Source organism: Rhamphochromis longiceps, linkage group LG16 (assembly GCF_057381845.1).
Source record: "Rhamphochromis longiceps isolate RC_006_pf linkage group LG16, R_longiceps_female_GT1.1, whole genome shotgun sequence".
NCBI lineage: Eukaryota > Metazoa > Chordata > Actinopteri > Cichliformes > Cichlidae > Rhamphochromis > Rhamphochromis longiceps.
Window position 1 is genome coordinate 33,428,284 of NC_140572.1, and position 15,995 is coordinate 33,444,278.

Sequence of the window (15,995 nt, forward strand, 5' to 3'; positions counted from 1 at the left end):
CCTTAGTAGAATAATAAATCCAGTATTATAGAATGAAACCAAAGATCAAACCCTGTTTTCAAGTCCAGAACATGGGAATAGAGCAGCTAATTTAACATTAATGAATCAATGGTACGGAAGTGGAGGAAGCAAGAAGAATGAGTTGAGTAAAGTTTGACTTATCTGACTGTTTGGTTTCACTTAATGCGCCTTATAATCCTTTGACGTTGACACTGTTGTGTTGTCTTCTGCTAGCGAAGATTTATATAAATTTGACAAGTTGTACAGGAGACACGGCAAGAGATTGATTGAAAATGGTCTACAGCCAATCAGGATGCAGAACACAATGCACTGTAAAAAAAAATGCACACCAAAAAATCCGCGAAACAGCGAGGCAGCAAAAAGTGAATCGCGATACAGCGAGGGACCACTGTATGTTCATTTGAATTTCTGGGGCTTTATCACAGTTAATTACCATTAACACAAACACATTGCATGTGATTACCAACTTGACCCTATTCACCTGCAAACTGACAGCAGATCTTACGGCTGTATTATCGCCATCTTGATGCACCAATATCAGCAACGGTCTTTGGTCTTAGCAACCACAGCAGCTGGGAGCCAATTTATAACAAAAACAATTTGCCTGAAGTTTTTTACATAGAAGTCAAAGACCGTAATAAGCAAAGGAAGACTCAAACTTTAAGTTACAACCAGATTTTTAAAAGAAGAATAAAGCATTTCATACATGTAAACGGCTGCTTTAAGCATGTGTAGCAAAGTTCTTTCTCTCTGTTTCAGCCAATCAGCCTCTGGAGTGCCGGTCTTTGGTCCAGAAATGGCATTAAAATGGAATTACTCAATGCCAGCTGGCTTTTTCTAAAATTTATGGAGCGTATCTAGAGTGCACTTTACACTTTATGACATTTTTTAGTGCAACGAAATAATTGATCACTGTTAAAATGGACAGCTACAGTAGATAATTGGCTAAAAATCATCACAGATTCATAACATGGAAAGACAACGTTCCCACTCAGATGAATAAATACACAATGAATAAATACGCAATACATGATGGACAAAAGGTAAAATATACATGTTGAGGTTTGGAGGAATTTGAGGGTTCACCTTTTATAAAAACGGAGCAATCCAAAAACAAGACACAAAATCCAGATCTCTAATCACAGTGTGCCAAACAATCCACGTGAAGGTTAGGAAACAATCCAAAAAGAAATCCAAGAGGAGAACAAACATGAGAAGATGAGAAATCCTGGAAAGCCTGACAACAAGTACTAACAAGACCACATTCGAAGTGACAGAGTGAAAAGGGTGTAAGTTTACAGGGTATATATTTCACTGATAGGAACAAGAGTGGCAGGATAACAAATGAAGGAAGCAAAGTGAGTGCAAGGAGACTTGGGATTACAAACCAAAATAGGAAATGACTTGAAATAAACCCGCAGGAGAGTTTGCTGATTCACAGAGCGAACACATCCATATTTTGGAGGAGGTGGAGGTGTGGATGTGGGATAAACTAAACACAGGACTCCTGAGACTGAGGTTTATGGAGACAGCCAGCAGACCTCGATTACCATCCTGTTGAAAATTTTGTATTCTTTTTGTTTTAGTTTTTCCTTTTTTTCAGTTCCACCTACTGGTTAGGTTTATGTACTAACACCTACTTGAATAGGTTTGGGAACTATAGTGAACTTGGGTAGGTTTAGGCCAGGGGAGGGCAACTCCAGGCCTTGAGGGCCTTTGGAGCACTTCAAGACATGTTGAGAAGGTCATTCAGCCATTCAAATCACCTGTGTGGGATCAAGGACACATCTAAAACCTGCAGGACACCGGCCCTCGAGGCCTGGAGCTGCCCATCCCTGGTTTAGGCATTAAATATACTTGAATGGGCTCAGGAATCAAAATAAAGTTGGTGTGGTTCAGGAACTCTCTTTTAGCGCCTAATATTTGTTTTAATCAGGAAACCCTGATGTTGAAATTCTTCAGTTTGAGAGCAGATGTTTTGTCACTTTAACTGAAGATTAATGCTAATGTTGTATGTCTGTGATTTGTTTTTGCTAAGCTCTAACACATGAGCCCTGCTGCAGCCAAAAACTTTAGCCCTCACAGCTCTTTTTTTTCCTAAGCTCCATCACAAGTGGCCCCAAAGGTCAAAGGTCACAGGCCAAAAGCCAAAAGCAGCTCAATAGAATTAATATTCATTTTACAAATGCTGGCTCTCAAGCAATTAACCTTCTGTCCTGGACGTGATGTGCGGGCAACTTAACGTGGATGTTCCCTGGTTTTAATTACTCTCCAAAGTCGCCGGGCCCAGCCGGGATTTGAAAGTTATTTCAAAGTAAAGTGCATCAGCGGCAGGAACGGGAAACATCTGACATCAGCGTTTACGACAGAGTGGAATCTGTCACAATAACAATATTCAAATTCTTGAAAGTGAGCCATAAATAATATTTTTTTTAAACCCAGAAAATCCCCCCTATATCTGTTCTCATCAATATTTATTTATGCATCAATATTCTAGTCTGTTGGTAATAAGTGGAGGAGGGTGTAGAGTTGGAGTGTGTGCTCTGAACAGCCCACACGATTCCTGCTGAAATTAAGTACAAGCAAACTGTTTGCATAAAAGACTATCACACACTGAGGAGTTTCATTACACGCCGCCTGATTAAAAATCATTCAGGGCTGTCGAGTTTCAGTCTCAGACTTGCACTTTTTTCTTTTTAACAGCATTTTTTCTGTGCACCTTTTTTTTTTCTTTTTTTTATAGGATATAAAATGAGAGACTGAAGCTCAACAAACTCAAAATGCGTTTCTCGTATCAGCAGTGGCTTTGCTGGAAGGTGAACGCTTTCGGTAAACAGCCTGAAAACAGCAATAAACCTCAATTTTGTAATAAACATGTCTGATACATGCTGAGACTCTGAAGCAGGGAGCGTTACTTTGGTTACAAACACAATTTTCTCCTCAAAATCCTTACTCTTAATTTTGCAAAACACTACAGTATTCATGACTGCATGGTTTAGATATGGTAAGTAGGCTTATTTTGAGACAATAGGCAAAAACTCAACTGAAGCGCATTACAGAGAAAAAGTGAGGCATGTTCTTCAGACCGAATATATGCATTACATCTCAGTTTTTCTCTGCTCTTACTCATTATTCACAGCCCATTCGAGCCCTCACTAAGAGCTGAATTTCTCCAAATATTAGGTCCATTTTTCAGCTGATTTAAACACAGAACGTGGGGAGAAAACTGAGTAACTCCGGAGCATTTCTCATTGTTACTGAGAAAATGAGAATTGCATCACACTCATCTGCCACTTTATTAGGTACACCCAAAGGTCTTCTATTGGACTGAGATCTGTTGACTGTGGAGACCATTTAAGTACAGTGAGCTCATTGTCATGTTCAAGAAACCAGTTTGAGATCATTTGAGCTTTGTGGCATTTGTGGCATGCACTCCTGCTGGAAGGAGCCACTGTGGTCATTCAGAGATGGACAACAGCAACAATACTTAGGAAGGCTGAGGAGTTTAAACAGTGTTTAGCGGTGACTAAGGGACCAAAACTTTGCTAATAAAATATCCCACGTACAACCACACCACAACCAGCCTGAACTGTTGATAAAAAGCAGGATGGATCCATGCTTTCATGTTGGTTGCTCTAAATTCTGCCCTTCTACCCTGCCATCCAAAAGTCCAGCCGAAATCAAGACTCATCAGATCAGCCAACACTTTTCCAATCTTCTGTTGTCCAATTCTGGTGAATCTGATTGCATATTAGTCTTTTCTGTTCTTAGCTGATGGGAGTGTTGTAACAGGTGGTTATTTGCCTTACAGTTTTCTTCTTAGTAGTTTCAAGCAGTTTGCCCATTCTCCTTCGTCATCTGGCATCATCAAGGCATTTCCACCCAGTGAAATGGATATTTCCTCCTATTTGGATCATCTTCTATAAAACCTACAGATGTTTGTGTGAGAAAATACCAGCAAATCAGCAGTTTCTGAAATACCAGCCCGTCTGGCAGCGACAACCCCGCTATGTTTAAAGTCACTTTTCCTCATTCTCATACTCAGTTTGAACTTCAGCAGGTCGTCTTGACCTACATGCCTAAATGCACTTGAGTTGCTGCCATGTGATATCTGCGTTAACGAGAAGTTGAACAGATGTACCTGATGGAGTGGGGGGAAAAAAGAGAAGCAGATTAGGCCCACTTTAAAGGCCATTTCCAGTATAATATTCAGCACTGTCTGCCAATCCAAATGATCATGACTGCAATCCTTTAATTAACCAGGAACATGTTGATTTTATGTCCTTTTCATTCTCACATCACTTTCACTATGTCTGGCATCATCATCATCATGCCCACCTTGTCACCATCGACCATGAGGTAATACCAGTGAATCCGCATTCAGAGTCACATCGACACAGAAGCACAGAAACAAATTGTGTCCTATCAGGAATTTAAGCCACACAGTAATTGTGACTAACGGATAAAAACCCACTTTATGAGCTGGTTTTAATGCAGCCGACCCTTCCTCGTTCATTTATGTGAGGACAAAGATTCTGTCTAATACTTATTATGTTATTAGGCTAACAAGGGTGTACAATTGGCCAGTAATTGAATCAGACCACAGTGGGAGTGAAGCAGTTTTCTGCTCAGGAAAACAGTGAAATTATCAGGTGATAATAAAACCAGAGACCTGGAACTGAAAATATCCTGAATGTGAATCTGTACTTTCAGATGATAGTGGCGACCGTATCTACTTGCTCACGATTCTCCTCATGATCTTTGGAGGCGGGAACTGCTTTTCTTAAATAAACGAGTAAATTATAACATCTATAAGCTTCTAATTTCTCTTAATTTTTTATTTGTCAAGTTCTTCGAGACAAAGAAAAACCTGAGCAACATAATCTGCTGCCTCTCCTACACTAACTACGGCTCCACCAGGTCGACTGGTTGTCTTGTGCTGCAGAGCTCGATGAGCTCGGTGTGGTGGGGAATTAGAATAGCAACCTCATGGAAGCATGTGACAGGAAGTGATATTCAGGATACCTCCTGAGTGCTTCCCAGGTGAGGTGTTTTGGGCATGTCCTGCTGCTTTGATCTTCTGTAGATCAGTCTTCTGATCCTCCTGAAACTGAGCAGAATAAGAGACCTTTGATGTCGAAGCAGCGAGCGATTCCTGATTGAGCTGCACATTTTTAGAGGCGGGTGAAATATGCACAGAATGCACAAAAGTCTAACAATTCTTAAAGAAGAAGCCCAATGAACAGTGAATTAGCCTTTAATTAGCAATGCTTCACTTCTGCATTCTCACCTTTCTTTAACCTTTGTGTCCCTTTTGAAATAGTGAACAAGTTGATGTGGTTGGTTCTCAAGCAGTTATTTAAATGAACCTGTTTAGGACGAGGGGGGAAATCCTTCCTCTAAACTTCTATAAAACTCAAAGGTTTGTTTTCCAAAGATAAGTGTTTTACTTTACCATGAACTCAAAGAAACTTTCTTTTATGCACAATGCTTGGAAACCACGGGTTAACGTGTTTTGTAACTTCTAAGCTTATAAGTTCTTTTTAAAGTTCAGCATTTCCCTCAGAAGAATATAAAAAGAAGTGAATGTAAAGTAGCATTAATGACAGTTTTCAAGGCATAGACTTCAGTTGGGCAGCTTGCCCATATATGTAACAGCCACCAAATTATTTGCACTTCACTTTGAGTAAATGTCGTCTAAAAGCATGTCAAACACAAAGCCTGACAAATGTTAACAGTGTAAAGTACGTCTTACACTACGTCTTTACATTCCTACAGGTCCAGTGTAAAACTCTCCATGCTTTCATGTAATCCCTGGCTTTAACCAGACTTCTGCAGCTAGTACAAGTCTGCACTTTGATACAAAAATTACATGTTCTACTAGTTGCTTATGAAGATGTGTACTTTGAGGCACAAGACCTCAATCTCCTCATAAAATCTCAGTATTCTTGGTCAGTTTCCCTCTCCCTGTCTTAGCCTGCCACAGACTGTAAAATGAGGATGGACAGAGCCACCCCGTATTTTGTGGAGTCCCAGTTTGAAGCTTGGAGTTGGGTCTTTTAGATGTGTTTTTCTGGAGCCATCCATGACCATATATGGAGGAGAAGATGGTGAGCAAAGACATGCATCCATGAAGCCCATACAAACACAGGTATACATACTAATTACTGCTAACAGACTCAGAGAACACTCCAGTGTCAATGGAAAAAACTGGACCATAGACAGTCTGAAGTCATGGCTTGTTTGTTTGGTTGGGGTTTTTGTTTGCCAGATTCTATTTTAAAATGCTCCAAAAGGCACCCACAGCACATCCAGGGGTCAGAATTCAGGGACTTCAATTAGCTGAGGCGAAACCTAGCAGACAGCTAGTAGCTATAGCCTGTGTCGAATACACCTGTCAGTCAAAGAGGCCACGCCCCTCATAATGTACACACTTTAATACAGTTAGAAGAGGAAAGTTATTTAAAAACAAAAATCACCCCTAAAATGAAGTCGCAACCTTCAGAACTGAAAAATGAAGACAAAGCCTCAAGAGTCAAAAACTGCAGTTCCTGTAATGACCACTTGAGACACACTCCAAAGATAAGCCAGTTCTAACAGACTCCCAATTTAAAATGTCCAACTGAAATAAACATGTTTACGGCTTGCTGCAAGAAACTGATCCTGGAAACCGGCGGGAACTGAGTGAGTCCAACATAAAAACAAACAGCCCGACATGCAGACAGTGTTTGCTCTGTTGGTGTCATTTTGGGTTCAGACCATCCTACAGTGTGCTCCAGCTCCATCTCCATTTCCCCGTCCAAATAGTTTAACCTCTGCCTCCAAAAAAACCAACATGGTGGGGTGAAGCTTTAAAATGCAGAGACAAAAAACAAAACAAATCGTGATATCACCTGTGGCTACGTCTACTTTTATATAAAGAAACTGCAGGTTTTTGCACTTTCACCTCAGTTTCTCAGCCCTGGAAGCTGCAGCTTGGTGTAAATGTCGAGCAAACCTTCAGCTCTACATTATCCCTCTCATATCTTTGTGAATTATGCAGAAATTATAATGATAACTGCCACTGGATTGCTCTGACCTGAAAGTGATTTTGTGCATCTTGTTTGTGCGATCATACTCAACCGAGTTATGTTTTAGAGGAGCAGTGTGGTTCACAAATTGCATCAATCAGCCCTACAGGATTTAAAACACCTTAACTGCCTCCATTAGCTGAGTGTCACAGACTCTGCACTAGCTTCCCATTGTTTTCACATCACACTGGTTCTTTACCTCAGTCCCTCCCCGTCGGCCCCCTTCAGCCTGAAGTAAAACTCACAACAATTCACATTAAAAGTTTTTAAAATGTTTCACAGTATTTATACTTTCAGCACAAAAAAAAAAAAAGAATAATCGCACACAAACACCAAGGTTATAAAATCAATACTCTGAATGTGTGAGTTTTAGGAGTACATAATGGACTCCTGTGCTGTGATTCAGACACACACACACACACACACACACACAGGTTTGGCTGGCGTTCAATGCCAGGCTGATCCAGCAGGACATCACAGTAGACTGACTCAAACAGAGGAAGGTGTGTTTGTATGCCTAAACAAGTAATGTTAAACCACTTAAATAAACAGACCACCCTGCCCATTTCTCTTAGCAGTGCGATAACCTTGAATGACATCATGTCCTGACATACGTCAGTACACAGTGAAGATTAGAGTGATCTGAGAGTTCAGTTTAGCAATGTTAAAGCACAGTGAACTATGGGAAAGCGACGTGTTGAAGTGAAACACTAATACACATGTGCAGAAACAAATGGCAGCTTCAACTGTCCCAGCTGTACTCAGGCTACCTAATTTAAGGCAAAAACAGTTTGTATAAGTCTAACAAGCTTAGGTCAATATATGGTATGAACGATTTTATATGATTTTAAACGGACTTGAGTAATTTGGGCTGGGCCTGAAGCAGCTACACGTGCCTGTACGCACTGAGTAAACAACACCAGCACTGCTATTGTTATTTTTGCTGTGGATTATGAAGACCAACATCACTACTATCCACTCAAACACCGAGATCTCAGCAGGTCTGTAAATACGAGCAGTAAGATTGCAGGTCAGCAGCAACGCAATATGACGCAACTTTGTGAGTCCGAACTGGTGACAAAGGAGGCGCAACATCCTCAGTGATGTAGCGCACCTTCTTCGTGGTGAATATGCATTACCACCATCAGGATGGAGCTGCAGGGCACCACCTTTGCAAAAATCTTTTCTAGCTCTGCTGAACAAGTCCAGGTGATTCATGAGGTCTTTAATGTCAGTAACTAGGAACTCATCATTGTTGTGGTTATATCTGTCTGACAGCTGCCACACAACACAAATGAGATTTTTAAAAGGATAATAAACACTATAATCCAGTATCATCTTATCTGAATGATTATTGTTATATTGAGAGGAGGAGTAAAAGAAAGGGAGTGCCAGGTGGCTTACACTGAGCCAATCAGCAGAGGGAGAGGGCGGTGCTCTGTGCTGCAAATACTTATCTCAACAGAAACTTTTAACAACTGTCAGTATTAAATGTATTTGCTGGGTTCAGAATACTTCTGTTTCTTCAGCCTCTATTAACCAACCTATGAATGTGACATGATGCTCAGATTTAAACAAGTGTAGGGCAGGTGTGAAATGGCTTGTTGTGATTGGTCAAAATTTCCCCGATAACAAAAAAGTTGTCTTTTACTTTTTTGTAGAAAAGGAAAACATGTTTAGGTTTGGTTTTTTTTTTATCTAAAGTTTTAATTCTGAGAACTGGAAATAAAACTTCTTGGGTCAAGTGGGTCAGCCCTGTGATACAATGTTGTGGTGGCAAGCGACCATTACGGTGGGTAAACCGGGGCCTTTAGGCAGCTTTCTGGAATTTCTGTCAGTATATTCAGGAATAGATCTTCAGGCTTCTCAAAGGATATCCAGAGCTCTTTGGATGTCTCTGCCTTTAAATGATCCCATGCTGCTCAAATGTTGAGGGCCGGGCTCTGGGGAAGACACACAATGGAGCACTATCCAGATATGCTTTTACTGCACTGGCAGTGTATCATTGTGTCATCATGCTGCAAAATAAAGTTGCTGCCAATCAAATGCTTTCCGAGGGTATTGCATGATGGATGGATAGAATTTTCATTAAGCTTCAGTGAACAGTAGATGGTTCAGATCACCTCTCAGTCTTGTTTCAGTTCTCTGCAGGATTTTGTCCTCTTTCATAAAAACATGACTTTCAGATACTGTTCATGAGCTGTAGATAGTATTTCAAGTCTGCCACTTCTTTTGTCCCCCACTTGTCCAGTTTCCTAAAACTTTATAGAGCGCATTGAAAACCATAAATGAATTTACAGGTAACGGCCTATTAGGACGAGTCTTTGAAAACTGTGTGTGCTGTATGAGGATTTTATCCAGAGGAATATGCTGGTATTATACAAAAGGAGGATTATTGTGGAATAAAGGTGGACCTCTGTTCACAGCCCAGTTTATTTTCCCCTGTTAGCAGACCAGCATCCACAGTTTTTAAGATATCAAGCTCAATTTAGTCCAATGGTACCAATAACAGCTCGAGTTGATTTAATTTAGGTGAAAATCAGTAAGAAATTGATATTACCCACAATTCTTCATGGATCGACTTCAAACACAGCAATATATGTGGCCTTTGGGGATATGAATACCTAGGCTGACTAAGAATTTGACCCGGACCTTCACTGATAGCACCCAAGATCAAAGGTGACCTTACAAAGACATTTCAAGAAACCATATTGAGTAATATATCATATAAAAGGGGATGGAGAGCGCTATGCAGCACACCTGTCATTATGGTACCCTACGACATCACAGTGAAGCAATAAAGTTTGAATATACCTTAAAATCTCAAGTTTTTACAGCTTATAAAAGTCAAAGATTTCAGCCAGTTGGGCAAAGAACATAAAATGCAATATTTTAGTACGTAATGCTTGAATGCATGTTGTATAAATTGCTTTAAGTGTTCAGATGGAGTAGAAAATCACTATATAAGAACCAGTCCATTAAACAAAAGCAGGTTGATGTCAGCATGTTTTAATACAAAAAAAACCAAAATTTAAAACATCAAACAGCTCTTTGGGGCAGGGGTGATGGTTAACGCACCCATATTTAAAGTTAAAAAACCCCCAAAACAATTCAAAATGTTTTGTAGGTGTCGCTGGGACCAGGATAACAGGGGTTTAAAAGTTTTATTCTGTTAGTGTGCAGTTTAGCTCATGCACGTCCTGTTTCCTGTCAGTGTTTTGTGTATTTATGCGCTGAGTCTGCTGTATGACTAAAGGGACACAGTCAGTCTGCTGCCTTCACTGCAGAACATCAACATCCGTTAACACCTCCGAGCCTCTCCTTCTTCGAGGCCATTCCTTGCTCATATTCAGTGGACCCAGACAGAGCACACAGGACGTCCAACGTGTCATTATTCCGCAAACTCTGCTGTTAACATGTAGTCTGGGTTAGGCAGGTGCTGGCATGCCTGACTGCTCTGGTAGAAGAATTCCTCTCTGTGAGGTGTTTAGTGAGGTTTCACCCATGTTTTTGTCTCTTGTGATGATTTCATGTCAGTTTTTGAGTGGGAAGTATTTTTCTTAAGAGTTAAAACACGACCATGGAGCATTTTGACTTCCTCAACTTCAAGACTTCACACTGGGCAGCATGAAAACATCTCTTTGCAAGGCTAAAAGCTTAATAGAGATTTAGCTTTCTGGTGGAAGTCCATATTAAACATGGTCACACTTTTGGATAACAGACAAAAACATTATCGAGAAATTTAGACTCGGGAGAGTTCAAGTAGACTCAAGCACTTTGGTAAGAAAAGTCCACCTCTTTAAATTAAGCTGATCTTAAACTTAGATTTGTTTTCGCTCCTCCCCCTTTAAGACAAATTTCTTCTGATTGGCTGTCATTGCAAACAAAAGGTTTGAGAAGCAGATGGGTGGGGCTTCCGCACCTGAGATGATCATATTAGGGATATGCTATCCCCTCTTCATGCCATCATACAGTAAAGTACATTTACAGTTTAACTGTGCGTCCTTTAACTAACCAATCAGCATGTAGCAGCAGAATGCCAGTCTTCTTTGGCCGTGTTGTTTTATTTGAACTAAAAGACTTTATTGACATTTTATTTGTTAAAAACAAATTCAAAAATTTTGGATTTTTGTTGAGTTGTTAATAATTACTTTGTTCCAAAGGTCAGGGCTCAAACCGGGCCACTAAAGTGACTTCAATAATATTCCCAGTACAGTAATGCCAGCCCTGACACTGTCTGTGTGAATTTTTTTTTTTCTTCCTTTTTTTTACTGCAATTTGTACGTGTACTTACACTTCCATGTCCTGGGGGTATATTTTCAAAGGCTGTTTGTTCTGGTAATAAAAAAATTTAATAGGAAATGATATTTTGTGGTATTTCCACTTTACAAATGATGGCGAGGACAGTTCTAGAATAAACTCAACGCTTAAAGAAGGGAAAACTTTGGACAGTGTTTTTAAAAAAATTAATTTAAGCTGTTGTGATTTTTTTTTTCTGGTCCAGCCCACGATGGTTTTTTACCATTTTGCGGCACTGCCATTGGTTGCGGACTACCTTGTGATCGCCCTCTGCTGCATGCCTGACTGAACTGCAGCCAGGCAGTGGACTGGCGCATTCTGGTGTCATGATGTCGCCGCTTCTTCCACGTTTGTGGCATCAGATTCAAATTATTTTACAAATTTCTGCAGCTTCATCGGTTTTAAGACATTAATACAATACAATACAATACATTCCAACTTACCAAGAAAAACTATGGTCTGCTTCCTGGCTGACTTGACCTTTGAACTTTCATTGTGGATTGCTCTTTGATTTCCACTGGTGCTTCCTTCAATGAATCCCATTGGCTTCTTCAGGACCACGATCATAGCTCGGCACATGAAAGCCACGCAGACCAGCACGATCATGTACACGATGAAGGCAAAGAAGATGCTGATCCTGTACATCACCCAGTGCTCCCTCAGGTTGGTGCAGAAGGTCAGGTTCTGGACTGGGGTGCTGCGCGTGACTGGGATGTGCCCCTGCGTTCCCATGGTGATCAGCAGTGGCAGGGCCACGAGCAGGGCCACGACCCAGGCGAAGGTGATTAGGCCGGTGGTCCATTTTCCTCCCAAGGTTTTAAAGCGAAAAGGGTAACAGGTGGCGATGTAGCGCTCAAAGCTGAGCGTGGCCACGTTGAGGATGGTGGCATAGCTGCAAGCCTCAAACAGGAAGTTGTAGATCTTGCAGAAGGCGTTGCCCGACGCTGACGAGAAAGGGAACCAGATGGCACTGTAGAGCTCCACCGGCATGCCAATGAGAAGCACCAAAATGTCAGAGCAAGCCAGACTCACCATGTGGTCAGTGACGTTCTTCTGAAGGTAGCCCTTACGCTTTAGCACCTGGGTCACTCGGATAGTGACTGAATTACCCACAATGCCCGTCACCAGGATGAGGCTGTAGAGGACCGTGAGGAAGATTTTGATCCCATATTTGGGTTCAAGCTCTTGCCAGTTCTTCTCCTCTCCTCTCTGCACTTCCTCATTCATGGCTGTAGACTGGCGCGTCCAGATTTTCCAGGTATTGCTTTTCCTATCAGTCCTGCTGCGCGCTCTCCTTGCGGGCCGGTTTTTCCTGGAAACAGCTTAACTTTGTCTCAAAGTATTCCCGACTATCGCAGAGGTGGGAAACACGGATCGCTACGCGCACTGTGGAAAACTTTCTAAACAAAAACTCCGCAGTTTACCCGGCGTGCTTCCCCAGCCCCGGCCACCTCCTTTCTGCCTTCATGATCAGGTAGAAGTATCCAGAGAGTTTCCGCCCGTGCGTGTCCTCCTGTGGTTTCACCTGTGAGTAAGTAAAGTGTTGGGCAACATTTAAATTGCGCTGATTTCCTCCTCCCTCCGATGAGAACAGCCCAGTTAAACATCAAACACGAGCGCGGGTCTGGTTTCACCCCACACACTGTAAGAAACAAAAAGCAGGTGGGCCAACGAATAAAAACAAAAAACGAAGCAGATCAGCAACAGACTGCACGGCTCTGCTGACTTTACTCGGCTTTGTAAAGGAAAGAAACACGGAAGGTAATGTTGACATGACATACAGTTCAACATATGAAGCTCACAGAACTTTACTTCTGTTTGGGTCAAGTTGAGCTGATATATTATTACAACACTGTAAACACTTTGTAAAGTAAGTAAGTAAAGTTTATTTATTAAGCGCTTTTCATAGACAGGTAGTCACAAAGCACTGTACACAAAGATTAAAATAAAGAGTACGATATAAATGTACAATATACACAATATAAGCGGTTAAATGTAAATTAAAAATGTAAAAAGCGTTGGTAACCGAAGGCTTGTTTAAACAGTAAATTAAAAAGGTGGACAAACAGAAGTTTACGTGGTTGTTTAGTTTCAATATTAAGTTCACAAACTTCATAATTCAGACTTTTATTTAGTTCTGTTTGGGTCATGTTGTCCCAAGTTTTCACAACTTTATTATAGTTGTTGGGTCAACTATAATAGGTTAGTTAGCCAGGCTGTTGCAGTGGAGTAAGTCATTATTTGATTTCTCAGTTAAAGAAATGAATAATCTCTAAATTTTATGGTAGTATTCTTTTTATGGAGATAATGACAGAATATCAACCAACGATCCAGAAAACACACTCTTTATATAAATAAAAGATGTAGATTTATTTTCACATCATTACTACTTGGTGGAGCAACTCTAACATAACATTACAACACTGTAAAAAGAACAACAAGTTGAACTTTTTGGGGGGGTTCTCAACTTCCTAAAAATGCTGGGCAAGCAGAAGTTTACTTTGCCATTTAGTTGACAAAACATACACGCAGTTCAAAATATTAAGCTGCCTGAACTTTATAATTCACACTTATTTACTTCTGTTGGGCCAAGTCAGCCTAACATCACAACCCAAACATTTTATGCACAAACATTTATTTTATTTTAAACAAATATGCAGATATTTGGAATGATGGAGGCAGGTGCAGGAAATTTTCCACAAAGACTGAAGTGTCTCTCTGATTTCTTTGTATAGTCCATATCTTAAACTGATTACTGATTAATGGAGCACTGCTGAAACTGTCCAATCACGGGTCAAAGGCAGCTGGAAACATGTCTGATAACACTGACAGTATTGAGAAAGAAATATAAATATTTTCAGTCCCAAGTGGTTCTGTGTTGAAGTTGCAATTTCATGATTAAAGTTGTTGTTTTTTAAGTCAAACAGCTGCCACAGCTGCTACACCATCTACAAAATGTCTTGTGTTGAACTTTAATCTCCACATTTTCACTTTTCTTTATCAAAAAGAACAAGAATATGTTGTTGGTAATGTAGCTCTAATACTCTTTTTATAGCCCGGTAATCTGATTATGTGTATATAGCTATAGGAGTGAAACAGGTTGTAGTATTTACTTTCCAACGTCAGCGTACTTGTTTGTTCCTCTTTCCCTTTTGTTAAAAGCTCTGTATGTTCTCTGTAATGAATCAGGCGTCTGCTTTGAGCTGAACAGCTGGACTGTTGAATTTGTGTGTTCATTCATTCACAGATTTTAAATTCATGGCATTATTTGCCATCTCATCTTGTTCAGTTAAACATTAACATTGACAATGTTACAGTGCATCATCGGTCCTAATGTGCCTCCTTTACACATCCTCTGCCTTGAGTTTTTAGCGAGAATAGAAGCAGCAATTGAAACGCTGTTCAGTTCAGTACAAATAAACATTTAAGATTTATATCGAGCTTGTGCTGAAGATAAAAATGAAGTTCCTGCACAATCAGAAATCCTGAAAACGACTTCAAACAGGACAGAAATGTGCACTTTTAGCCACAGTTGTTCATTTGGATGACGGAGAAGTCAAAGGTGGAATAAACTAAATATGAAGGAGGTGAGTTCATCACCAGGCCCGGGGAAGAAAATCTGACTGCTTTTCCTCCTTTTTAAAGGTAATCAGTGATGAATGTGGGGCCATTCTTTCTCTATAAACATGAAGTACACTCGAGTGCATAAACCCTAAAAGGCTGACTCCTTGAAGTGATGAAGGCAGGCTGAAGCAGATTAGATAAAAGCTTTGAGGACCTTCTCGCTGTGATTGAGTATTGTCAGATACCGTCAATTAAACTGCCGAGCTCCATCGAGCGTCACTGGCAGCCAGATGTTAACTGTCAAAACTAAAATTGAGGTGGATTGTTCATTATGGTACTGATGCCTCTTAATTATGTGACATTGTGTTCAGGCTCCAGTTTGTAGATCTCAGTAACGACAAACTGTCCGTTTGACTTTGAGATCATGAGCAGCATCATGAGGCGAGGAATCATCACAGCTGTTTGAGGTTAAAGGAAAAAAAGAGCAGACATGACGTGATAAGGACTCAACTAACAGCTGATTATTTTAAAGGGAAAAAAAAGCAGCCAAACGTCAGACACAAGGCCGACTTTCAGCCTACGCACAGTTCATATTCCTAAAGTGGATAAAGTGAATCATGAGTGAAACTACAGATAATGTGCAGAACATAATTTTTTAGCAGTTTTTCACAACCCACTGTGCAAAATAAGCAGGTCAAATATCTAAATAACACCAAGACTGGGTTAAAAACCCACAGGAAACAAAGTTTTTTTTCAGGCTGCAGAAATGAGGAAGATTTCCCTTTACATCCAATCTGGCTAATGAGTGAAAGGAACTTCCTCCTCCCAATCACCTCTGCAAACTCCAAACAGGATGTGCACAAAACTTCAGGAAAAAATATTTAGTTTGCCAATTCATTCCGGCCATTATCTTCTCTCTCTCTCTCTCTCTCTCTCTCTCTCACACACACACACACACACACACACACACAGTCTTTTTATTTTTGTTAGCAGTGAAACACAGATGGTGAGAACTGCAGTCAATCTAATGGCCACTAGAGG

At 40.5% G+C, this 15,995-nt stretch overlaps 1 protein-coding gene across 1 annotated transcript in view; it reads right to left on the reverse strand.

The window, feature by feature from the left end:
• The window catches only part of gpr39 (G protein-coupled receptor 39), a 48,777-nt gene extending 35,728 nt beyond the window's left edge, over positions 1–13,049 (reverse strand). Inside the window, exon 1 of the mRNA XM_085384453.1 lies at positions 11,834–13,049. Within this exon, the coding sequence (XP_085240579.1) occupies positions 11,834–12,617 (784 nt within the window). The 5' untranslated portion in view covers positions 12,618–13,049. The remainder of the gene's footprint in view (positions 1–11,833) is intronic.
• Positions 13,050–15,995: the final 2,946 nt, after the last annotated feature.